The 25,940-nt window shown below is 44.2% G+C and overlaps 2 protein-coding genes across 4 annotated transcripts in view; both read left to right on the forward strand.

The window, feature by feature from the left end:
• Positions 1-2,331, forward strand: part of LOC311320907 (receptor-type tyrosine-protein phosphatase eta-like) — a gene marked incomplete at its 5' end in the record, with an annotated part of 28,220 nt that extends 25,889 nt beyond the window's left edge. The window contains 3 exons of the mRNA XM_084452774.1: positions 35-195; positions 590-725; positions 960-2,331. Coding sequence (XP_084308900.1) covers positions 35-195; positions 590-725; positions 960-1,118 — 456 coding nt within the window. The 3' untranslated portion in view covers positions 1,119-2,331. The remainder of the gene's footprint in view (positions 1-34; positions 196-589; positions 726-959) is intronic.
• A 2,809-nt stretch (positions 2,332-5,140) lies between these two features.
• osbpl5 (oxysterol binding protein-like 5) overlaps positions 5,141-25,940 on the forward strand; it is a 79,140-nt gene continuing 58,340 nt past the window's right edge. Inside the window, exons 1-2 of one of the 3 annotated variants that reach the window (XM_084452955.1) lie at positions 5,141-5,252; positions 23,093-23,154. In XM_084452955.1, coding sequence (XP_084309081.1) covers positions 23,115-23,154 — 40 coding nt within the window. In that variant the 5' untranslated portion in view covers positions 5,141-5,252; positions 23,093-23,114. The remainder of the gene's footprint in view (positions 5,253-23,092; positions 23,155-25,940) is intronic. The other 2 variants (XM_084452957.1, XM_084452956.1) reach the window with 2 other exon arrangements.

Here is a 25,940-nt window from a genome sequence, read left to right on the forward strand (position 1 = left end):
AGGCAGTGAGTGTGTGTTTGTGTTTGGTGGACAGGTGAAGACGGCTGAGACGCGTTCGGTGCGTCACTTCCACTTCACAGCCTGGCCAGACCACGGCGTGCCGGAGACCACCGAGCTGCTCATCAACTTCAGACACCTGGTCAGGGAGCACATGGACCAGTACTCCCGCCACTCCCCCACTATCGTCCACTGCAGGTGAGCTGGGACACACACACACACACACACGTTACCGCATGTACACACACCTACTGTACCTGTGCACACGCATGCACGTACACATACACACCCACCTACACACACATACACACACACACACACACACACATGTTACCACACACACATGCATGCACAAGCACACACACACACACACACACACGTTACCACATACTGTACACACACACCTACTGTATCTGTACACACACATACTGTAGACTCAGACAGACAGACAGACAGACAGACAGACAGACAGACAGACAGATAGACAGACAGACAGACAGACAGACAGACAAGCAAACACAAATCAGTGCAGATCAAGCAAAGTTATTGACTCAACTTTCTCTCTGCGTCCGTCCCTCCCCTCCCTCTGCAGTGCCGGTGTGGGCCGCACAGGGACCTTCATAGCCATCGACAGGATGATCTTCCAGATTGAGAGGGAGAGCATAGTGGATGTGTATGGCACCATCTATGACCTACGTATGCACCGGCCCCTCATGGTGCAGACAGAGGTGACGCGCCCACACAAGCATGCACACACACACACATGCACATACACACATACACACACATACACATGCACACACATGCACGCACACACACACACGCACGCACACACACAGAGCCCCCTATCATCTGTGTCTATGAGAGGATTCGGACATTACATATCATTGTTTATAATCATGGGATTCATATAATCATATAATAATAATCATGGTACTGAATGTGGTGTTTTGTTATTGCAGGACCAGTATGTGTTCCTAAACCAGTGTGCCATGGACATCATCAGATCCAGAACTGGGACCAATGTGGATTTAATCTACCAAAACACGGCTGCCCTCACCATCTACGGGAACGTGGAACCAAGGAAAGATTCACCAAAAAATGGCTTCCACAATGCATAGGAACTTGCAGCTTGTTCATTCCTTCACCTTTCCACTCCTCCACCCCTCCACTCCATTCCTCCACCCACTTCCTCCAGTTTCAGGTTGAGAGGAGTTTAGAAAGGGAAAGTCTTTAAACTGTATTTATTTGTCTGTGTCGTTACATACACTTGTCATTTTCTAATATTTATTTGGAGGAAAAGTATGATCATAAGGAAGGCAACTGTAGATAGCCTGATGATGCACAATTATATTCAATGACCAAAAGGAGAATGTATATACAGTTGTATCTTATTTGAGTTTTATATTTACATATTTTTGTATTGCTGAAACATTTGGATATCTGCCTGCTTGCTATAGTTGTGATGCTTTTAATTATGGTGAATTAATATGCTCAGGAAACATGATGTGAATGCTGTATAGTTTTAATGGTGCATTGGTCATTCATTTGCAGTAAGAGAAATTTTGAGAGTTTTATCACGTAGCCTGCATCTTGAATAGAATATACCTGAATATCATTGTCTCTGACCTCCTTCACACTTCTGGCATTGTCCTCTAGGTGGCAGAATTCCATTAATTTTTATAAGCCAGGACGTTCTCTGGCAGCCTCTGATCATATTATGATTGTCGTGACAGTGGCCACGACAATCTTTTGGGCTTCTGTATGTATTGTTCTGCTCAATGCACTGGATGTGTTGAAATTTAACACTGTAGCTTTTTAGATTAGATTGTTTTAGATTGTTTCTACATAGATTTGTGTTACTATTGGTGTAAATGCTATTGAAGTAACAAGACAACAACTACAATGGAAATGTTGTGTCAGTTTGTGTGTGAGAGTGTATGTCCAGCCCTCTGCACTGCCTCTCAAATCTTTGAACTCAGAGGCCACTGATGTTAAAGAAAGAAAATCCCATATTACAGTATGTCTCTTCCTGCTGTCTCTATCTATAGACTTTCCTCTGATTTTACGACCATAGGAGGACATTTTTTATTCCCAGTTCCTAAAGGGCAGATTTTTCCATGAGGCGGGTACGTTCTGTTATGACTGTAGTTCTACTGTACACTTGGAGACTTCTGAAAGCCACTGTACAGCACTGCTGATTGTTTTACTGCCTATGTATGACAATGTGCTCTGGTTTACTATGAAATATGTTTATTTCTATAAGGATTTAAAGCACCTATTTTTATCGGATGTTGTTAGGTAGGATAAGATGTTAAAATTCTGTGTGAAATGCTTGCTGGTACAATGCAAAAGGAGGAAAAATAAGATGAACTGTCTGTGAATCTCCATCTGTCAACAAAATGGGATTAAAGATGTTGCACTTTTTTCTCTCCAGATGTGTCTGTGGTCTTTGTGAGCTGTTGACCTCCAGGTCCTGCTGCGTCACTCTTGTCCTCAACACCAATCACTATCATAAGATAAGACTTTATTGATCCACCCAGGGGTATATTAGGCGTTTCAGCATTGAAAATCACAGAGGTTGGAAAGAAGAGACACTAAATAAAGAGTAGCGAAAAGAAGACACTAGATAAGAGGGGGGGGGGCAAGAATAGAATAAGAGATATATGTACCCGCATTCAGTCAGTATAAATATATATAACTACACAGGTATATAAGTCAAGGAGTGTACATACATACATACTGTACATACATACATACATACATACATACATACATACATACATACATACATACAGTACATCCAGGCTGTCTGGGTATATCTAGTAAACATACGTGCATATGTCTATGCTCAGGCACTGTTGTATAGTCTGATGGCTGCTGGCACAAAGGAACATCTGAACCGCTCCATAGTGCACCTGGGTGGGAGGAGCCTGTTGCTGGAGGTGCTCCCCATCTGCCACATCTCGTCATAGAGGGGATGGAAGGGGGTCTAGAGTAGACTTTAGTTTGTCCATTATCCTCCTCTCTGTGGACTCCAGGCTGTCCAGTTGTTGCCCCCCCGATGGTGCCAGCCCACCTCACCAGCTTGTTCAGCTTGTTTGACTCCCCCGACTTAATGCTGTCTCCCCAGCAGGCGACAGCAAAGAACAGTGTGCTGGCTACGACAGACTGGTAGAACATCCTCAGCAGCTTGCTGCACACGTCGAAGGACCTGAGCCTCAGTGTTGTCAGAGCCTCAGAGCCTCACTGAGGGCCTCAGTGTTGTCAGTCCAGTCCAGTTTGTGGTTCAGGTGCACTCCCAGGAACTTGTATGAGTCCACCATCTCAACCTTCTCAACTTTGATGGTGATGGGGGTTGGAGGCCTCCTGTTATCTCTGAAGTCCACCACCAGTTCCTTGGTCTTGCTGATGTTGAGTTGGAGCTGGTTCTCCTCAGACCCTTCAACGAATCTCCTGACCACGTCCCTGTACTCCTCCTCCTCATCTGCCCTAATGCAGCCCACAATAGAGAAATCGTCCGAGAATTTCTGGAGGTGGCACGCACTAGAGTTGTGGCCGAAGTCAGAGGTGTAGAGGGTGAACAGGAAAGGAGACAGGACTGTTCCGCGGGGGGAACCCGGGGGAACCCGTGTTGCTAATCACCACGTTGGACAGGCAGCCCTGCTGTCCTGCAGATCTCTGCAATTTAGTCATACCTGCATCATCCAATCATGAGGAATAATCTTTGTTGGGGTCAAAATCCCCTAAACACCATGTTCACTCACTTTGTCCCTCTCACTTATAAAAGGACATTGTTCGTGAGATACAATGGATGCTCCTACTTTCTGTTATCATTGAAATATAAGATGACAATAGGATTCTGTCAGCGGAATGTAGGAGCTGGTACCTCTGTATTATTAAGACAGATTTTCACTGTTACACCCTCACTGGATGAATAAGTAATAGGCCCATTTCTGTGTCAGCAGGAAAAAAAGCTTTTAAGGCACCTGCCTTCCCCGTTGTGTTTGTCACACAGTCTACCACTGAGCAGTTCTCATTTTAGAGTCCAAGTTACACACTGGGGCTCACATCTACGTTATAAACAATCAAATTATTGGAAGAGACCATTATTGATCTGAAGATAGCAGCATACTGTGTGTTGTACAGATGCTACATTGTGTATAATCAATCATGAATAGGTGAAGCATCCCAAAAAAACAGCATTACTGATAGAGCCCTGTAATCTAGGCCTATCTGAATTTGTTTCTGCTTTAGATAATTTTCCAAATCCAACCAAACGAGATGCTAAAATGGGTTGTTGAGTTGTATCCACCCACTTATTTCTGCTTGTTCCCCCTTTTCCTCCTCCTGTTCTTCTCCTCCATGCTTTCCTGTCATCCCTCTCTGTTCTAGGTGATATAAAAAAATAAAAAATAAATTTATGTGACAATCCTAATCCCATAGTTGGAGCCTAAAATGGACAACCTTCAGAGAAATCTCAGTCTTGATGAGGAGGTCTGTCTTGTGAGCCAAATGCAGTTAAGTGAAGAGATCAAAGTGGGACACAAAAAAGTAACTGGGTGCTCCAAATCAGAGAATGAGAGCAAGCGCTCTTGAGACAATAAATAGAGTGCTCTGGATTGATAGATGAGATCTCTGCAATTTAGAGGTATCCTATAATTTAATTACATGTGCATTACTGTCATTTAGCAGACGCGTTGAATGTGGCACTTTGAAAAAAATGTTTTCAGTTGTGTGATATGTTGATAAATATCTAGGACATTAGCAAGAACTTAAAACCTTAGTTAAACTCAGACCAAAGAGCCAAACTCACTCCTATCCACACACTCTCTCTCTCTCTCACTCTCTCTCTCTCTCTCTCTCTCTCTCTCTCTCTCTCTCAAATGCGGTTTGGAAAGTTGTATTGAGAATATTCAAATGGTATTATTTCTGAGTCTGTGGCACAGGTTCTATCATGATGATCAAAGTGGTACAACTTGTTCTTGTGGCTACCCTCCCATAACTCCGAGACTTCGCAGTTGCCACCACTAGAGGCGCAAACGTCCCATAAACAAAAGCTCCAACGACATTCCCAACGACCCAACTTGAAAGTGGACCAGTCTGAACGACCCGACTTGAAAGTGGACCAGTCGGAGCTCCGCCGCCCACCCGTCACACAACAACCGAGCAGGCGAGGAAGCAGCAGGAGGGTCACCGTTAGCGGACTATGAAGGGTGGGAGATATCGAAGTTAATTCTTTACAGCGTTGCAGAGTGAGTATAATGTTAACGTTATGACAATGACAATATGAACGCATAAACAATCATGCAGCTATATTAACGTTAGCTACCACTATCTTAAGTCTAGCTACATTTTCTTTCATCCCTTCTCTTTCCAGAGCTATCTCCTGCTAGCTGAGCTAACTAGCGAGGCTTGATGTCACGGTCTATTCAGCTGACCTGGAGATATATGGGAGTGCTTCAATGATCTGGTTGCCTTTATTTTGCTACCTATGCCTTTGTGTTAGTCTAAGTAAACATTAGTTAGAGAGCCAGAGTTTCCTATACTAACCAGGTTAGCTAGCAGATAACGGGATGATGATCACGACCTGCCTGGCTGCTACTTGTCTTCATGGAAACCATTCCTGGTGCCTTTGCTTTTGACCCCTATGATTCTGTATGAATGCAACTTGTTCGTTTTAGATAGATGATTTAAGTGTAAAGAAGTAATTCGCGGGTTATATCCAGTGTCCACACCTGGCCTACATCTTCAACAAGTGAGCTAGCTGCTGAACTGCAGATTGCAAGCTGTTTTTGTAGCTAGCTCATAACTCAGTTCAGTGTCAAATGTATGCATAAACTGGTCCGCATCTTCATTGTTAGAAGACAGATTACTATCTAGCTAACGTTAGATACTTGTACTTTAGGGTAGTTTACTGAAACTAGCTAATATCAGGGTAGTGGAGGGGCTGCACAGTCAAGCAGTAGTCAGTGCATGAAGACAACGCAGTGAAAAACGACCTCTGGTTCTGCTGGTGTGTTGTCTGGTTCTGCTGGTGTGTTGCCAGCTTGCCTGTTTGATCTCTGGTTCTGCTGGTGTGTTGCCAGCTTGTGTCCCCTGTTTGATCTGTCAACTACATCACAAATGTCAACAACGTACAGGTGAACTGTCCCCTACAGGTTATTGGTTAGCTACGTTTAACTGCAAAGTCATATAATGAATTCCATAAGTTTTGACCTCGGTGTCTGGATCTGTGACCTACAGACATGCCAGATAGATTCTCCATTCCCTCAACAGTAGTAGTGAGTCAAAAAAAAAGGATGGTTTACAGCTTGTTGGGTAGGAGAGAGGTCTATGAAGAGGATTAGGAAATATTGAGATCTGATGATAACAGCAATGCCAACAATAGATTGATGCTGTGTTCTCTGGCTTGGTTCATCTCTCTCTTTCTCTTTGTAGCCCTTATGATAGCCTAATGGTGTGGGTCATCACTGCAAGGAAATATATTTAACTGCACAGTATGTTCAAGAGAGCAGCTGTTCAACTGCTCCTAGGTTTTGCGTTGTGTGAATGTGCTGGAACAGGCAGAAAAGATGTCTTTTAGAGCGGCAGTCCAAGCACAATGGAAATGTTTAGACTGCTAGCGTTTAGTAAATCACAGCTGAGAGTGTGCAGTTTAACAATCTGTCTCTGTCCCCCCTCTGTTTGACTCTTCCTCTCTGCTTCTCTTCTATACTCCTCTCTCTCTCTGTCTTGGTTGGGTGGAATAGTCAGCAATAGAACAAACCTCCCTGAGGTGGGAGCCTTACTGTAGGTGTAGTGTGTTTTGAAATGTAGGCCAACAAGCATCAAATAGATGGTCATGGTGTCATTTTGTCACCCAATTTTGCCTATTGTCTTTTCTGAATCACCTCAGTTGAATGGCGTTCTGGTGAGAAAATGTTTCCTTGTGATCTCTAAAAATAGAATTTGAGGCTATGCCTCTTGATATTGGCAACAGTGCCCTTGCTTGACCTGTAACCAAGGACCAATTTACTGTCAGCACAGGCTTGTTCCTTCATAGATATTTGCCCTCTAACAATGGAGCACTTTGTTTCAATTTTGATTGAGGATTAGGGCTAATCATGAACTCTCTGTTAGTTGGGCAAGAAGATTGGTTTCATGAAAGGACTGTCTGTCCCTGTTGGCTACATGGGAGAGAGGACAAATAATTGAGCAATGCTGTCTGACTTCATGTAGACCTAGTGTGTCTAGATCTTGTTTTAAAGCGAGTGCTTAGCTAGTCTCTTTTTTAGTGTAGAGTCAAAGGCTCACCCACTTTACCAGCCAGTGTAAATGTTTAGAGTGGAAAGATTCTCACTAGCGATGGAATAATTGATCTGATATTGAATGACCTCATAATGTCACACAGCAAGCAGCAGCAGGCATAATGCTGTGTGTACGGCCATCACAATATTGAGTCAATAACTTGTCTGATATTGCTACTGAAAATAAACCAGATCTACACATACTCTTGTTAATGTTTAGCCTGCTGTAGGGTTTGTTGCCCAACAGATCCATGTACTCTGTGATGTTTTCTCTGGCCTTGATGTTTGGAAGACGGCTTGTAGCTAATCGTCTAAAAAAAACTGTCCTAATAGTTTACCTCAGTCCAACCCAGTCCTACTAGTACCAGTATAGTTCTAATTTCAATGTTGACTAGAGCCCTACTGTGCTGCATGGTGACTACTCTCAGCTAGGGATGCACCGATGCATCGGCCGAAAAAATCGGCATTGGCCGATGTTGGCCTTGTTGACTGCCATCGGCCCATCGGCAAATAAAATTACATTCACCGATGGTAGTGGCCGATGTTATGTCGCAACAATTACGGCTTTTTTTTGTTGCAAAACGTAGCCTACCCAGCTGCCGATTCGGAGAAGATCCGTGACGTAATGCTGCAAACGCACGTGTAGTTTGCTTTCAAATTAAAGTGAAATAAAAATCTGCGTTTTGGAACCAAACACTTCATTTCTTAGTTTCCCTGGCACAAAAGGGGGAATAAAAATAAAATAAAGTAAACATTGGCCATCGGCATCGGCCATCGGCATCGGCCATCGGCCGGATTGTTATTTTAAACATCGGCATCGGCCCAGAATTTGGCAATCAGTGCATCCCTACTCTCAGCCAAAGGCTCCTGTGCTGTGTGAATGGGCTCTGCACTAATCAGGGGAGAGACTTAATGGTGTTGGACTTTAAGCCTATCATCTAGAGCTGTGGCTCTGCTTTGCCTGGAACTGGCTGGGGAGAGGTAGATTGAGATAAAGGGACTGAGAAGATGGGGATGGGGAGAGAGAGAGAGAGAGGAGCTTCAAGAGCGTGACTGTCCCATTCACCGTGTGGAGGCGGTGAGGTGTGAGTCTATATCACTGCCTCCAACAGGAAGCCATAATGAGAGACTTCCTCTCTGATCACTTTGCCAAGTCCCAGGCTGGGACATACACACGCGCCCTAACCCACACAAAAGCTAATGAACATAATCTCTCCTAGAACTGTTGTGAGGGCTTGTGTCTGTTTCCCTGGAGGATTAGGGCCCCTCCCTGTATCAGAGTCCCAGGAACAATGAGGTCACAGACTGAGACAACACCTCCCAGACCCCACCTCATTCAAACCCAACAGCAGTGACAGTATTTGTTGATGTGTGTCTTAAATGGAATTAAACAGTGGCTGGGTGTAGTAGGAAGGGAGTGCTGTAAACCATTTGTTTATCTGACAGCTGCTTACTATGGACGTGTCCCCCTCTCTTCTGGACAATGAAATTGGCCTTGGCTGTTCCAGTTACCGAAGCCCACATGTTTCCCCCATCTACTGTAAGGGAAACTAGGCTAATGCTTCCTAGTACGAATCTGGCCGTCTGTCTCTCTAGGGACCAGTTTCTCAGTATAGTGCCAAGGCTGGGTTCACAGTGTTTTTCCAACCTGTCTGCTACGCTGTGCTGCTGGTCTCTTGGAACCTGAGGTCAGCCCTGCGGCAGTTTCCCCTCTCTGAAATGTCAGTATCCATGTGCGAGAGAAAAGAGCACTTCTCTCTCTGTGATGGTGAGCAGAGGAGAACTCCTCCTGAGACCTGGCCTTTCAAGGTGTGACCTGTGTTTATCTGCCAAGGCTTTAAAGGGGAGCCATTGTAGAGTAGGCAAGCTTAAAGGTATCAGGCCTAAAACACACATTGCTAATGCAAAAAGACTTGTACACAGTCATGGCGTGTGTAATTAAGGATAATGTTTGCTAATGCAAAAAGACTTGTACACAGTCATGGCGTGTGTAATTAAGGATAATGTTGCATGATGCTGCACCGGTTGGTTGGGTTGCTTCAAATCCGTTGGAGTTTGACTTTTGACTGTTATCGTCCTAGCACCTTAGGTAGGGTTGGGACAGATATCGTCCTAGCACCTTAGGTAGGGTTGGGACGGATATCGTCCTAGCACCTTAGGTAGGGTTGGGACAGATATCGTCCTAGCACCTTAGGTAGGGTTGGGACGGATATCGTCCTAGCACCTTAGGTAGGGTTGGGACAGATATCGTCCTAGCACCTTAGGTAGGGTTGGGACAGATACTATTTTTTTCAGACTGAGTATGAGTACTCACTTTTTGTCTCGCCCCCTAGGGTCCGGAGGGGCCTCGGAGGGGCTGGCGAGACATAGGGATTACAATTTCTGTCTGCCTGTCGTCCACACCATGGGCATCCACCATCAAATCACATTGAGCGGGTGAAGCTAAGAAATTGTTAAAGTTTTTAGTAGGGGTGTCCCGATCCGATCCACGGCATTGCTCAATGTGTCACGTTAACAACACCTGTAGATGTTGTCTATGCCTATGTCAGAGCAGTGTGGAAGTATTTCAAACTTGATTTGAAAAAAGAGATTAGAGCCTATCGTTAAACTTGTCATGGTGATGTTTGGACAAACTCAAGTGCACAGCCCGTGTGCAAGCAAGCCCTCAACATTGAAGCACCTTTTCTTAAAGCAACAGTAAATGGTAAACGATAAATGGACTGCATTTATATAGCACTTTTATCCAAAGAGCTTTACAATGGCCTCTCATTCACCCATCCACACACCAATGGCGGCAGCTGCCATGCAAGGTACTAGCCTGCACATTGGGAGCAATTTGGGGTTCAGTGTCCTCCCCAAGGAAGCTTCGACATGTGGACAGGAGGAGCTGGGATTCGAACCGCCGACCCTACGATCATTGAACGACCCGCTCTACCTCCTGAGCCACAGCCGCCCCAAAAGTACGCATTAGGGATGTCCTGATACGATCTTTGAGGGATTGGGGCCGATCAAGGCTTTTTTGAACTGATTGAGAGCGGCTGATAAGTTAGATTTTTAAGCCAGATCAAGGCTGTGAGTAAGTAGGACGTTGAAACTAGACTTCCGTAGATAAGGGTTTGGCGATGTGTACTCAAATATCCCATCATACTCCCATCATCAACTAAGGTAGCACTACCTAGCTTTGAACTTTGAATTTTGTTCAGTCTTGTTTAAAATAAATAAAATTGATTTATATATTTAAAAAATAAAAATGAAATAAAATTGTAATTTAGTAGCTTAATTTTCTTAAAATAAAAATCTGCATACCCCTGACCCCCCTAGCAGGTCTGTTTTTCTCTGCTCACACATCCTTCTCACCTTTTTCACCCCTTACCAGTTTGCATCAGGAGACATTTTTTGTTCCACGGTATCTTCATATCGCACAGTCCTAGCTTCAAGTTCTGCTACTGAGTCGTGTGATCTCTGTGCTAGTCTGTGATGACGCTGAGGTGGGGTGTTCCCTGATTGGTCAACTATTCCTGTTTTTAGTTCTTGTTATCCGCTTGGTGTGTTCAAGTGAAAATTGTCGGCCCTGAAACGGGCAATACAAGGGGACGCGTGGCGACACAGCAGTTGTCCTCGTCAGTACTCGTTCTTTGATGTCGGCCTGGTGTGTCAGGGCCTTTAGCCCACCAGCGCATCTTGTCACGTGGAGCACACTGACAAAAGAAAAACATGGCTGCTCGAAATTAATCTCAGTCGACTGAAGGGTCTCCAACTGATGATTTGAGTTGTGGACTTTCAGAGAGTGTGTTCATCAGAGGGTCGTACTGAGGAGAGCAGGGGGGAGTGTGCTCAGGGTCATATGGAGGGAGGGAGAATGCCTCTGCCAGTGTGTCAGATTACCAAGGGGGAACTTTGGCCACAGGCCCTAAAGAGCCCACCTCACATCAGGTTTCAGCCCACCGGCTGTTTCCACAGGAGACCAGGACTGTCACCTGACTGACTGCTGCCAGGATGTAGCGGAAACGGACACTTTGTACACAACAGGACCTCACTGGGTTGATGTCTCACAAGATTAGGCCTAATGTACATCTGCATAGACTATCTAGCCACTCAGCTTACTTGCTAAATTCAACTCGGGCTCATAATATGCTAAATTTTCATATCTTCCAACTGTACGGAGGACAGGTTAGGTTTAGGGTCGTTATTCTCTCCTATGGACATGTCACGTTGAGAACCTACACAACAACCCTACCTGCCCAACATTTCGAGACCAAGCAGGCGAGCCACAACTGCTCAGTGGTTCAGTAATTGGCTCTATGTTTGGGAAGGAGGAGGTCCAGAGAGCCCTCTGAAAGCTGAAGTTAGGAAACCAGGGCATGAATTGTATTAATAATACATGTTCTGTGCTAAGTTTAGGCTTGCAGGAGACTGCACTGCTACAACAGACAGACTGTGCCACGGCATCAGCTCCGCATGAGCCAGGACCAGATGTAGAGGGAGAGAACAGGGCTCGGAGAGGAAAAAGAGAGAGCGAAGGGGAGGAGGGTGGGAGGGCAGGAAGGGAGAGAGACGAGGAGGGGAGGGTGAGAGCGGAGGTAGAAGGGGAGGAAGGGAGAGGAGGTGGGGGAGAAAGGAAGGAGTGACGAGGAGACAATGGAGGGAGAGAGATTAGGAGAGGAGGGAGGGAGAGAGATGAGGAGGTGAGGGTGAGAGAGGAGGTAGGAGAGAAGGGAGGTAGATAGACGAAGAGGGTTGGCGGTTGGGGGACGAGTCGGGAGGGAGGCAGACAAGGAGGAGGGGAGGGGACTAGGGGTGCCCCAAAGAATCGATTCTTGAAAGGATCGCTATTCTTAATGCCACGATTCCTGGATCGATTCCCAGTTCCCAAGAATCGATTCTCCTTTTTTTTCTCCTCTCTCTCTCTCTCTCACTCCTTCTCTCTTCCGCGCTGTTTCGCCACCACGTTTGCCCTTTCTGGCTTCCATAGTTGTTGCTGCAACAGAGCGTGTGCAGCCAGACTGTGTGGCTAGTAAAGGCTATGCTAACATTAGCAGTGTAGCTCTAAAGTTAACTTGGAAAAAAGAACAACAAGTAACGTTGAAAATCACAGGAAACGAGGACAAGCAAGGAATAAAGCCTGCCCCGTCACAGCTGAAGACAGGCATTTGGACACATTAGGGCTTCTACTTTTTCTCAGACAAGAATGAGCTTGACATGACTCATACCATCTGTAATACATGCACGCGTGTAAAGTACAACGTGCATGAGTACCGCAAGCAGCAATTCAACTGAACTGTGTAGCGTTCTTGCTCGCTCATCACACAGCTTCGACCGAATGACGACGCGTTTATTTAGACAAACCATGGGACAAGTATCAACAGTGCTACACGCTAGTGCTATCGCTAACTTGCTAGCAAGAGGCTAGTGCAGGTCATAAAAAGGAATAGCCCCGATGTGACCCCAGAGATACGCTGTCGCTCCTCTAATCTGGGGTCACGTATATAAGGATATACAAAAGGCTGACCGGACTATTCCGGACGGCTCACCATGCATTCCTGCAGACGTCTTTTGTCATGTTGGGGCCTTGTTGGTTCGTTTATAGGTGAAATAACCACGGTTATAGCCTATTTTTCACTCACTGTTCCTTCGTTTAAGGGTTTTCTGGTTCTTCTTCTACGCTCTACCGGAAATAGCGCGTACTCTGTGTGATACGTCACAGTGCTCCACCAATCGGTGAATGCTGCAGCAGCACATGTAAAATTAGCGCGAACCAAGTTCTAACCGTAGCTAGTGGTTGTTGTAGTGGCTGTAATGGTGACAAGAGAAGGGTTGTGTCTAACATGTTGGCTGCGTCATCTTCCACCTGAACCTGCTTTGCGTGACGAGCTTTAAACATGTGCTGCTGCAGCATTCACCGACTGGTGGCAGCACTCTGACGTATCGCACGTGGAAGAAGGTCCCAGGTCTACACAAGTTGAGAACGTCCAGTATTGCTTTTCAGCTGGTATTTCATTGATAGTCTTAGGTAGAAGTGTTTGTTGATCAAAACAAATATGGGACGCAGATACATCTAAACATCTCTGGCTTTGTTGTTAATACCAATCAATGGATATAATATGATAAATCAAACCCGTTAGGAAGCATACTTTGTCGCTATTTATTTGTCAGAACATCAATGGACACCAGTGACCACTCTGTGTGTTACCTGTCTTTGAAAGCGAGAGTTTATGGTGTTTTTGAGGGATGCACCTTATGATCCATTGTTTGTGTTAGCCACGATAGGTCATATCTCGAGAGTGCAACATTTGAAACTTGGACATTGTGTATGATTGAAATGACCTTCTAACATGGCTTATAATGCTAAATTCTGGACCTGTCCTTTTAACAGAGTCAAAGCGTAGCAAATAAAGGACTTGTGGAGAAGGCTAGCATTGCCCTTGCTGTTGGATTGAGATTTCGGTCTCCCTCTGTGGTCCTTCTCTGCCTCGTACGCATGATGACATCAGACACGGGGCCAGACTGACCAGGTGAAGGGAGAGGAGGGCTCAGGCTTGATGAGATGCTTAACTTCTAAAAGGCTCTTTACAGACGGAATGAGGTCCATAATCAGACCCTAACCCTCAAATAACCCAGAGGAGCCTCTCTTATCAGAGAAGGGCCACGCCCATAACCCTGTAAGCACCCATTCAGGGCCCTCATTAACCCAGCTCAGGGGGAGGCTGTGATTGACCCTTTATGAGGGGATGAACGTAGGTTAAGTAACCCCCTTAGAGGAGGGAAGGTTAAGGCCTGGTTTATAGTCAACGCAAGCTACGCTGGCGCGCGGGGGTCGCTGCCTTGCGTCAGAACCCCTATCGGTTTGTGTGAAATAGCACTTGCGCTCGTGTAAACTTACAAGTTTCTGCACGACACATGTTGCTACGCAAGGACGTGTCAACGTCACCTTGCGTAGCTCGCGCTAGCGTAGCTTACGTTGACTATGAATGGGCCCCAAGTCAGTGAGGTAGACAGTGAGGTAGACAGTGAGGTAGACAGTGAGGTAGAGAGTGAGGTAGACAGTGAGGTAGAGAGTGAGGTAGACAGTGAGGTAGACAGTGAGGTAGACAGTGAGGTAGACAGTGCGAGAGCAGAGAGGGTTTCCAAGATGGAATGAGGCGAGGAGAAAGTAAAGATTATGAAAGAGGGAGGTAAAGAGTGAGGAACAGACAGAGGAAGAAACGGTGGTGAGAGCACAAGACAGATACGCCTCCACAAATGCACAATCTGGGACCAATTACAGTAGGTACACAGAGTACATATATTTAAAAAAAAAAAAAAATATATATATTGACCAAACTTTTTTCAACAACAATAAAAAGTAACTGCAGACACATCATAAAGTCGTAGATAACAATAGCATATTGTATTATCACTAAAAGTGTAAATAATACAATCAGAGCAAAAATTCCATATGGGGCAAAGTAATGCATACAAAGATGTACATGTGCAAATACTAGATACCTAAACTACGTACTTAAACACAAATAAGCACACCCATACAGACACGCACCGACACACCAACATACACATCTTCACCAGCCAAATGTAAATATAAAATAACTTCCATCGAAAATCAAAAATGAAAAGCTGCACACTTGGAATCAAAATAATCTGGTGGTATTAGGGTTGCAAAATACCTGACATTTTCTAAGTTGTAAACTTTCCATGGGAATTAATGGGAATTAACGGGAATTAATGGGAATAAACCGGGAATTTGGGGGTTATTTACACCAACTGTGTTTCCCTTGTCAACATTTTGTTTTGTCATAGCAAACATGCAGGCAAACATTTCTAATACAAGTTTTAAAAATGAGATTTTTGACTTCAAATAGAATCTATTTGTGAGTATAGCTTTACAACTCTACAGCCTCTTAGTGTGCAGGATGCTAGGAATTAGCAGTGCATGTGATGGAAGAATGCACTGCACATGTGATGGAGGAATGCAGAGTTGAAATTCAACTGAATTTGCCTTAAATCAGGTTGTTTTAACCAAGATCATGCTGCAAGATCTCGAAGTGCATTTAATTCCCCCCCCAACTAGACTACATTTAAGTTTCCTGTTTTGGGCTCAGCGGTGGTGTAGCGGTGCATTGTGTTCCGGTGCAGCTGCCCACCGGGGACCGGTGTTCTCGCCAGATCTGAGTATGGCTGGATCCCAGAGGGAGTGGCCTATTGGGCCGCCACTGCCCGAGGGTGGTCAATTTAATCTTGGCTTGAGGGTTCATCACACAATAGCAACCCTGTCTGATGTTGGAATTACGGATGCAAGCTGAGATAGTCAAGGAGTTGTCTCTCCCCTTCGTATTGCTAACCGGCCGGGCTGTGTGACGAATCCTCAACAGTTAGTAGGGGGTAATTGGACACTATGTCAGGATGAACTGGCTACCAAATTGGTTGAAAATGGGATAAAATCCTAAAATAAAGTTGTTGTTGAAAAAAAGCTGTTATAGGCTACAAAAAAAGGTCAAAATGTAAAAAAAATTCCTTGAAATTTTCCACCCCTTTACAACCCTTGTGGTATCAAAACTGTTAAAATGACAATACGCTAACAAATGTCCGCATAAAACAAACAAAAACCAAAAAGGAAGAAAAAATAAAAATCCCACCCTCTCTCCCCCAGGACCAGAAGTAAAAATACAGATCCATTGCATTCAGTTCAAAAGATCTTCAAGATCCTCCACCGCTTGGGACCAAAGCCTAATGGTTCCTTCCTTTGCTCAAGATAGACCACGTCTAGGAAAGTAAGTACTCACTGTCACAGAGCTAGTGTGTGTGGCGGTTTCCATCTGGTTGCCACCATCTTCTTGGCGGCCGTAAGACCGGATAAAAACACGCTCTCTAGATTTTTGTAAGTGAAGTTGAGAGAGATCATTTAAATCAGTACAGTCGAGTTCAGGGGCACAGTCACCTGCAGCATGTACACAGAGTATATTTCATATGCAAGATATACAAAAAGAAATGTATAGGCCTATAACAAGTTCTACAATTTCAAGCTTGACAAAAATGGCACAATCACAGTACACAGCAGTGTGGTGGCCTGACCCCATATACAGTAGGGCTGGGTATCGAGTCGAATTTCAAGAATCGATTCGATTCCGATTCACAAGGTTCAGAATCGATTATCACTATTCGATTCGATTCAATATTCGATTCGAGTGTTACTAAAAACAGTAAAAAAAAAAAAAAACTGTAACCTTAATTACATGACTGCCAAGTTATGCAACACATCAATACTAGGGCTGGGTATCGATACTGATTTCCAAAAATGAATGAATGAATCATTGAATGAATTAATGAACTATTCATTCCTTCATTTATTCATTCATTCATTAAATAAAAGATCGATTTTGGGATTCATGAATCGATTCTGAATCATTTGATTCAGAATCGATTCAGAATCGATGAATCGATTTTTTCAACCCAGCCCTAATATACAGGGCATCAACTTTACTGTACAACTCAGAGTGGACCTCGACAAATGGTAAATGGTAAATGGACTGCTATATGGCGCTTTTCTACCTTAGCGGCACTCAAAGCGCTTTACAATGGCCTCTCATTCACCCATTCACACACATTCACACACCAATGACGGTAGCTGCCATGCAAGGTGCTAACCTGCTCATTGGGAGCAATTTGGGGTTAGGTGTCTTGCTCAAGGACACTTCGACATGTGGACAGTCGGAGCTGGGATTCGAACCACTGACCCTTCGATCACTGAACGACCCGCTCTACCAACTGAGCTACAGCCGCCCCCAAGACAAAAACTGCAGGGATTTTCCGATCCGAAAATGTGTTCAACAAGAACCGGTTTCCGATTCCCATCCCTATTTGTTAGAGAGGGAAAGAGAAAGAATGGGTGTAACTTCATCCTTTCTCTCTCTCTGTATTTTTCTGATCAACATTTTCAGTTCATCTCCTGTTCTTGATTTCTCTCTCCCTCCCTCCTCCTCTACTCACATTCTCTCTCCTGCTCCTGCTCTCTTTCCTCCACCCCTCCCTCTCCCCCCCAGCACTGTCAGCTCAGGGATACTCTTTCACTTCACTTCTTATTTAGGTTAGATGTACTCAGTGTTATATCCCCCTCCCTCCTCCTCCTTCTCCTGCTCCGGTATGGGATTTAAAGACATCTGCTCAAACCAGGGAGCTTAGGCTTAGACACTAGCTGTGCAGAACTATAGGTGGGGTCTCATGAAAGTGGTCTTGTTAAAGATGCTGTCTAGCATTTATAGACAAATCATAAAAAACAACAACTAAAGGCTCGTGAGCCAGTAGTGTTAAGACTCCTGATCATCCTGAGACAGATACCGCGTGGTACCAACGTCTTATGGATCATGAGCATCTCAGACAGAGGTAAACACAACATTCATTTCGGACCTGTCACATTTATGAAAATGATAAACTCATAATTGTTATGTGGGAAAAGTAGGGGACTTGCAATATTCCGGGGATATTCACAAACATATCATTGCAATTTATTTTAATGGGGTAAACCCTTTAGATCTGCACAATATATGGTTTATGCATCGCCATCGCAATGTGCACATGCACAATAGTAACATCACAAGGGCCTGCAATGTCTTTCTCTTTTTTCCCTGCTATGTTAACTCAAAACATGTCATGCTACCCAACTTTTTGCTCAACTTTTTTATTTTGATGACTGTCAAAAACTAAGAGACGCATTATTAGTAGCCGTTTTGGAATGCAGTCAAGACACTTGGCTACCGGTGTAAGCAGACGCGAGGATCACTGTTTAGTTCTAACCTCATACAGGACATAGGCCTGTATGTTTACAAGTTTGCTTATTTCTGTTTTAAACAAACAAAATATATTGCAATATATATCGCAAAAAAAGTGCATCGCTGCAATGTATGTTTTTGTCAATATCGCCCAACCCTAAAACCCCTTGAGATTGGAACTTCCCATGGGAATTAACTGGAAGTTATGGGAATAATGTGAATTAATGGGGTGGGGGGATGAACATTTATGGGAATTTACAGGAATAAATTCTGTTTTCCAGTTTATTTCCATTAATTCCCATTACCTAATTACCATAAATTCCTGTTAATTCCCAAGTTTGTGAATATTCCTGGAATTTTGCAACCCTAGGGAAAAGCAATACTTTTATTCTGCACCTTTCTAAAATCTCTGTCGATGTAGCCTCTCTTTATGCTCTTATTTTTATGAATCGTCTATAAAAATGTCATCTATAGCACCTTTAAACACAAATGTTGGGAGTGTTTGTCAGTCTTGGGTGGGGGGGGGGGAGAGGTGTATCTGTCCCTTACATGGTTTTTGTGGTAACTATTGTATTGGTCTTATATCATTCATTGCTTATCATAAACCCCAGCCCTCCCACAGGGTGGGGCGGATGTTGGATTAAGATGGATTCTAAGGAAAACAAAACTGTATGGAAGGAAGGGGATGTTTGAAACACAACTTATGTCAGGATGAGGCGGAAAGCTGGTGCAGTGTGCACAGATGGAGGCCTACTCACTCCCTGTGTTGATGTACTGTATGTTTATATTATTGCAGTGGACTAAAACAGGCATCAGCCTGCCTGTCTGTAGGGATGCACCGATCTGATATTTAGATTGGGTAGCAGCCCAGATATTGAATAAATAAATAGATCGGATATCGGTGACAATGGGCCCGATCCATGGTAAACAATATACGTATTCTAACCATTTCTATGCTGTGTGCAGCATGTGACGTCATGCACAAGCAACGCGCTCAACCCGCGCGGTAAACACAGCAAGCTATGCATGGAGCAACATGGAGCGAGCCAAACGATCACCCATTTGGAGATTTTTCACGCTAACTATACCGACTAGTGGTGCTTTCAAGACAACTCGGGACTCAGGAATTCCCAAGTTGGGAATCCTGACCCCTGACGTCATTGCATTCATGACGATTTTAACTTGGGAGAAAAATAAATGTAACTAGCTAGCTCTGAGCTAGCTAGCTAATGTTAGCTACGTTACCTAGCTAGTTAGGCTACTTAGCTAGTAAAACAGCTGACTAATTTCGCCGGTAAAATAGCTGTTAAAGTCCACACATTGCTATAATCAGAGAGACATATAAAGAATACAAACATATATTGCACAGTTACACATCAAATCACATCAACAAACACTTTATTATAATTGAATTGAATTACCGTCAATGTTATATGCCGCCATGTTGTGACATCAACTCTGGGCTCAAAATGATACCCGAGTTCCCGACTTGTTATCCCGAGTTGGACGAGCGTTCAATTCATTTTTCACAAGTTGGAGGTTGGGAATTCCCGAGTCCCGAATTGTCTTAAACGCACCATAGTTCGACAGCTGCTTGCAATATTTGCAAAGTCAATGTTCCGAGGGGTGGTGATAAAACTTGACAACGTTACAACACAACTATCAATCATAGGCTACAATTCCCATTTCCTCCAGTCCGGTGTGCAGTTCACCAAACTATCCTACCTTTCAGACTGTTTGCTCATGTTTGCACACGTTTGGTGCGAAAACAAACATTTTGCTGAAGAAAGTTTAAAATAGTTTGCAAAGAACGTTTGCGAGTGAAAGTCTTGAGTTGCATGCGCTGCTTGAATTGGTTACACTAGACAGTGGCGGAGGATTTCCAAAAGCAAATACCCCTATTTGGCAATATTTCGGATTTAAACCCAAAGCTAATTGGGGACCTGATAACATTAATGAGGCAATCTGTAAACTAGAGCCATTACTCCCTTTCCTTACTCTTGTCGTGTCACAGTGGGATATGACACTGTTGTTCTCTACTGAGGCTGAGGTCTGTTGCAGGTGGGGAGTGAGTGACAGGAGCACAGAGCAGACAGGGGGTCTCATCCCAAGCTTCCATTTTACTAATTAGGGCCCGAGCACTGGCGGTGCGAGGCCCTATTGTATTTCGAAGGATTATTATTCTCCCTTCTCCTTCTCCTTCTCCTTCTTCCAAAACAAATGCCTTTTTGGCGGCCTAAACATCGATGAAAACGGATGAAACTTTGAAGATACGTCAGTCCTGGTGAAAAATTTGATAATTCATGGGTGACGGAAATGGGCGTGGCAAAACGGCTCAAGAGCGCCCCCTGGAAAATTTAAAATGGCGAGCCCCACCTTTCAGTTTGATGTAGGCGAACGAAATTCGGTGGGCATATGTAGTTCATCGAGACACACTAAAATGTCTCTTGGACCTATACCCAACATCCGACAGGAAGTCAGCCATTTTGCTTTTAATGTGACATTTTGTCCTTGTTTGGACCATTTCCATGTCTCGTACTTCAACGAACTCCTCCTACAGATTTCATCCGATCAACTTCATATTCGGTCAGCTTCATCTTAAGACCTTTGTGATCAAAAGTTATCAAAAAAATTGAGTTTTCACCATACACCCTTCCCGTGGCGCCCCGCCAAAGTTTGACATTTCGCCATAAAACACGAAGTCTTCATAACTCGTCCATACATTATCCGATTTGTCCGATATATCTCACGCTTCATGACGGTTCTGTCCTGAACACATCCATGTGTCAGTATTGCGTCATACTTATAGCGCCACCTATTGGTGAAACAGTACGCCCTCATAACTCCTCCAAACATTATCCGATTTGTCCGATATGTCTCACGCTTCATGTCAGTTCTGTCCTGAACACATCTATGTGTCAGCATGCGTCATACTTATAGCGCCACCTATTGGTGAAACAGTACGTCCTCATAACTCCTCCATACATTATCCGATTTGTCCGATATGTCTCACGCTTCATGACAGTTCTGTCCTGAACACATCTATGTGTCAGTATTGCGTCATACTTATAGCGCCACCTATTGGTGAAACAGTACGTCCTCATAACTCCTACATACATTATCCGATTTGTCCGATATGTCTCACGCTTCATGACAGTTCTGTCCTGAACACATCTATGTGTCAGTATTTCGTCATACTTATAGCGCCACCTATTGGTGAAACAGTACGTCCTCATAACTCCTACATACATTATCCGATTTGTCCGATATGTCTCACGCTTCATGACAGATCTGTCCTGAACACATCTATGTGTCAGTATTGCGTCATACTTATAGCGCCACCTATTGGTGAAACAGTACGTCCTCATAACTCCTCCATACATTATCTGATTTGTCCGATATGTCTCACGCTTCATGACAGTTCTGTCCTGAACACATCTATGTGTCAGTATTGCGTGATACTTATAGCGCCACCTATTGGTGAAACAGGAAGTCCTCATAACTCCTACATACATTACCCAATTTGTCCGATATATCTCACGCTTCATGACGGTTCTGTCCTGAACACATCTATGTGTCAGTATTGCGTCATACTTATAGCGCCACCTATTGGTGAAACAGGAAGTCCTCAGAACTACTGCATACATCATCCGATTTGCACCAAATTGCTGACGCTTCATGAAGGTCACCTTCTGAACGCATCTATGCGTCGGTATTGAGTCACACTTACAGCGCCACCTACTGGTGAAACAGGAAGTACTCATAACTCCTACATACGTTATCCAATTTACTCCAAATTGCTCATGCTTGATGAAGGTCGCATCTTGAACACTTCTGTAAGTCAGTATTGCGTCATACCTACAGCGCCACCTACTGGTGAAACAGGAAGTCCTCATAACTCCTCCATACATTATCCGATTTACTCAACATGTCTCACGCTTCATCAAGGTACCGTCCTGAACACATCTATGCTTCGGTATTGAGTCACGCTTAGAGCGCCACCTACTGGTGACATGAAGTTTCTCTCAGCACAGGACACCGAAATAGCACACCCTTTAATGGCGCCGCACCCCGACACGCGTGGGGTGCGAGGGCCCGCTCACGGCTGCTCGCAGCCCTAGTTATATTTTACAATTTTCTTTTTATTTGATGAAAGTGGGCGCTGATATGAGAAAATGAATATATAGACTAAGTAGGATTCAAGGATTATTTCATTGTTAGGCCTACAGCCAATATACAAGTAGCCATACATGTTGAGTAAAATTGATGAGTACAAGTTTTGGCTCCTCATCAACAAGATACAAGATATCCTAATAATAAAAACAGTTCAATGCAGTACAGTAGCAATACAGTAAGAATATGGTGTGTGCAAAGTGTATAAAGTGTATGTTGGTGATAATAATTGATTAAGTTAATGATAAATCATAATTCAAGAAAAAAAGACAGCTGGTATCGGATCCGTATCAGCAGATATCCAAATTCTGGTATCGGAATCGGATCTGAACTGAAAAAAAGTGGATCGGTGCATCTCTACCCATCTGTCAGCCTGCTCCTTCCCTAGACTTTCCGTCCAGCCAGTCAGTGTGTGTTATGTTTAGCTGATTGGGAGTGCTTTAGGAGGCGTCTCCTAAAGCCCTTTCTTGGGAAACAGAAAGCAAATGGTATCAGTCTCCCCCTAAGTAGTAAGATAAGATATAGGCTACTTTAATTATCCCCATTCAGGAATAATAATATACTAGCAAAGCTTATCTATTAAGAATTTATGCAGTAGTGCCGCCATCCATTTCTGTAGCTGTGTCAATATCCTTGTCTGTGTGTGTAGCGATTGTCTTAATTCCAAGTCTGTGTGTGCTGCTTTAACGGACGGTTGGCTGGGTGATAAAGGCAGTGTTGAGTCCAGAGGGACGTTACTGCTCCCTCAGGAGGACTGTCTGTGCCTGGGTGGAGCTTAGTCTCTGGTGGTGTGAGGAGGAGGAGGAGGGGGGGTGGGGGTGTGTGTGTGTGAGAGAGAGAGTTAGTGACACCATTATTGTGCTTTCTCTCTAGGTGAAGAAGACTGCTCCAACATATGCTTCTGGATGTGGAGTCCTCTGGAGCTCAGGTAAAAGGTAGGCTCTGGCGCACTCTTCCCTGCATTCAGTGTTAGACTAGTTATCGATAGCGGCCTGTTAGTTAGTTAAACAGTCTGTTAGATACAGTAGTTAAAAAGTTAGTAATTCATCCAGAACAAGCTTAATGCTCCAACCTTCTATGTGAACTGCAGGTGTGTGTGTATTTAGGTGTGTGTGCATGTACTGCTGTTGTGCATCAGTCTGTGTTTTTTCATGTGACGTGTTTCTGTGCCAGATAGAATCCAGTTTTAGTCTGGCAGGTGTTAAAAGAGAGAGGGGGGGGTGGCATAGCAGTCTCACAGCCCCCACTACCCGACTCACTCTCAATTGCAGCAGAGTGGAAATGGGCCATATCTCTGAAGGTGCATAGTGCATTTTTTATATCTTTATAGGCTGTTTGTATTGCTCTTTCTGAGTGAGACATTATAATAATCTCTCTTATGTACCTTAGATCCCAGGAGACTGTAGGTAAGCTCACTGAAGTCCATCTCTGGTCGGATGAGCATGCTTCCATGTAGGGGTGTCACTATTTTGATTCAGAATCGAAAATTTATCGAAATGGGGGTTTAATTTCAATCATCAAAATGAAAAGCAGGATCGCGATTCTCCCAGTATTTTTTTTCTCCCCGGCCCTGCGTCCTACGCACCAGCCAAATTGTGTTTTGTTACAGATTTCAGTCCCACAACTAGTCCCACAACAATCCTTGTTGGCTAACGTTAGCTGTATTTTCGATAATTTCGTAGCTGCATGATACGCTGATATAATGGTATAATAATAATAATAATAATAAGGTTTAGTACTAGCTAAATGTTAGCTAGCCCAGCCAATGCTAGAGTTGGCTACAACTAGAACTGGCATGTTAAGAAGGTTTACAAATCAAGATAGCTGCGATAGCCTAACAATGGCATAAACAATTTTTTATCTTTTATAAAATCGAATCGTGACCTTAAGATCAAAAATTCGATCTCCATTGAATTGTGGATTTGAGAATCTTAACATCCCTATTTCCGTGTGAGGGATTCTTGTCGAGCCAGAACAAGAACCAGGGTTCGCTAAAAGTAGAGATTTAACTGGAACAGAAACAGAAAGCAGCAGTAGCTGGGTGCGTCCGGCCATTGGGGTTAGCTGGGTGTGAGGGAGTGTTTGGTGGTGTCCCAGCCCAGGACAGTCGGTTAGAGAGATACCTCAGTGACCTATGTATAGCACGGTACACAGCTTTCATTTTTATACATGGGAAAACCTTGATAATGAATAGGTGCCCAGCCCTCCCTGTACCATTCCATCTCACACTTCCACAGGGAATGGGACGGCCTTTCCTGGACACACATTGCAGTAGAGGACAGAGTTCTCTCTGGATATCTGTAGTTGGACAGAGATGGGCAGCCGTTCATCAATATCCCTTGTGTGTGCGTGCGTGTGTGTGTGTGCGTTTGTGTGCGTTTGTGTGCGTGTGTGTGCGTGTGTGTGCGTGCGTGCGTGTGCGCGCGTGTGTGCGCGTGCGTGTGTGCACGTGCGTGATGTGTGAGAGAGACAGAGAGGAAGCCAGTTGGCCAGGTGTTACATGGAAGGACACTGATTAAGAACTGATTCATAGGAAGAGCATTCCTCTTAATATGTCATAACAATTACACGGCAGAATTAGACTATTTCTGTAGTGTTTTTCTTGTGTGGTTGTGGCTAAGGCTCGGTTAAGGTCACACACACACAGCCTTTTGTGGTGGAAAAACACTTGTCTTGGGGTCGTATTGGTCAGGAAATGTTTCCATTCAGCCTCTCCCATGTTTGTCTTGGCATGTGGAGGCCAGGCTACCAGTTATGAGATTTAACTGTAAGTTACACATTAACTAGCCCCACAACCAATCTTTTATGGTGAAGTGTGATGAAGTGGCTTTAGTGCTATTTGCCTAGCTGCTATCTTTTATAGTGTGTAGTATTGTGTCTTTTGCTTGCAGTACTGTAGCTGATTTCCGTGTGTCCATGCTGCCCAACACACAAGAGGTAGCTAATGTTTTCTCTTCACGTGTCTCTGTATCCATCGCTTGTGTTTTCATCCTTCATCCTGCTATTCAGGGGGTGATGCTCTTTTTCAGAACCCTCATAAAAGCAACGTACTTTTTCTGGGCAGGTCTCAGCCGTATAACACTACATATTCCAGAGGGAAGCAAAAAAAAACAGTTTCACCTGGGGGCCAGAAATGTCTGACACACAAGCGCACACACGTGTGTTTCTCTCTCTCTCTCTCTCGCTCTCTCGCTCTGTGTTGCTCTCTCTCTCTCAAAAAATATGTCTAAACATGGATGGGCAGGCTTGTCCACACTTTCTCTGAGCATGGGAGCTTTTAAAGACTGGGTCATCCCGCATAGCCCAGGAGAAAGAGAGGGAGGATTGAAGGAATGAAAGGATGGGAGGATACATTGTATCAGTCTTTCCTACGGTACCGTACATCATAAAGACTACTTTGGTAGTGTATGTAGGGCTGCACAATTAATCGTGAATTAATCGAAATCGCGATTATGACCTCAATTAATGTGATTAATAATTTTGCTTTGAATTGAGTGTGCTAGGACTACACGGACGAATCACAGGCGCTTATGCTGTCTGACCAATCATATGCGTTCCCGCTGAGTGCCCTGTGCGCAGCAATTTCACTGAGAAGACAGATAGCAGTAGGTCAAGACAAGTGTAACAAGAGTACCTGCAGCCGTGAGTAGTGAAAACATTAGCGAAAACAAGGTCAGTGAGTTATTAGCAAGAAAGGGATCAACGTCCGTGATTTGGGAGC

Source organism: Borostomias antarcticus, assembly GCF_949987555.1.
Source record: "Borostomias antarcticus genome assembly, chromosome: 18".
In the NCBI taxonomy this organism is placed as follows: Eukaryota; Metazoa; Chordata; class Actinopteri; order Stomiiformes; family Stomiidae; genus Borostomias; species Borostomias antarcticus.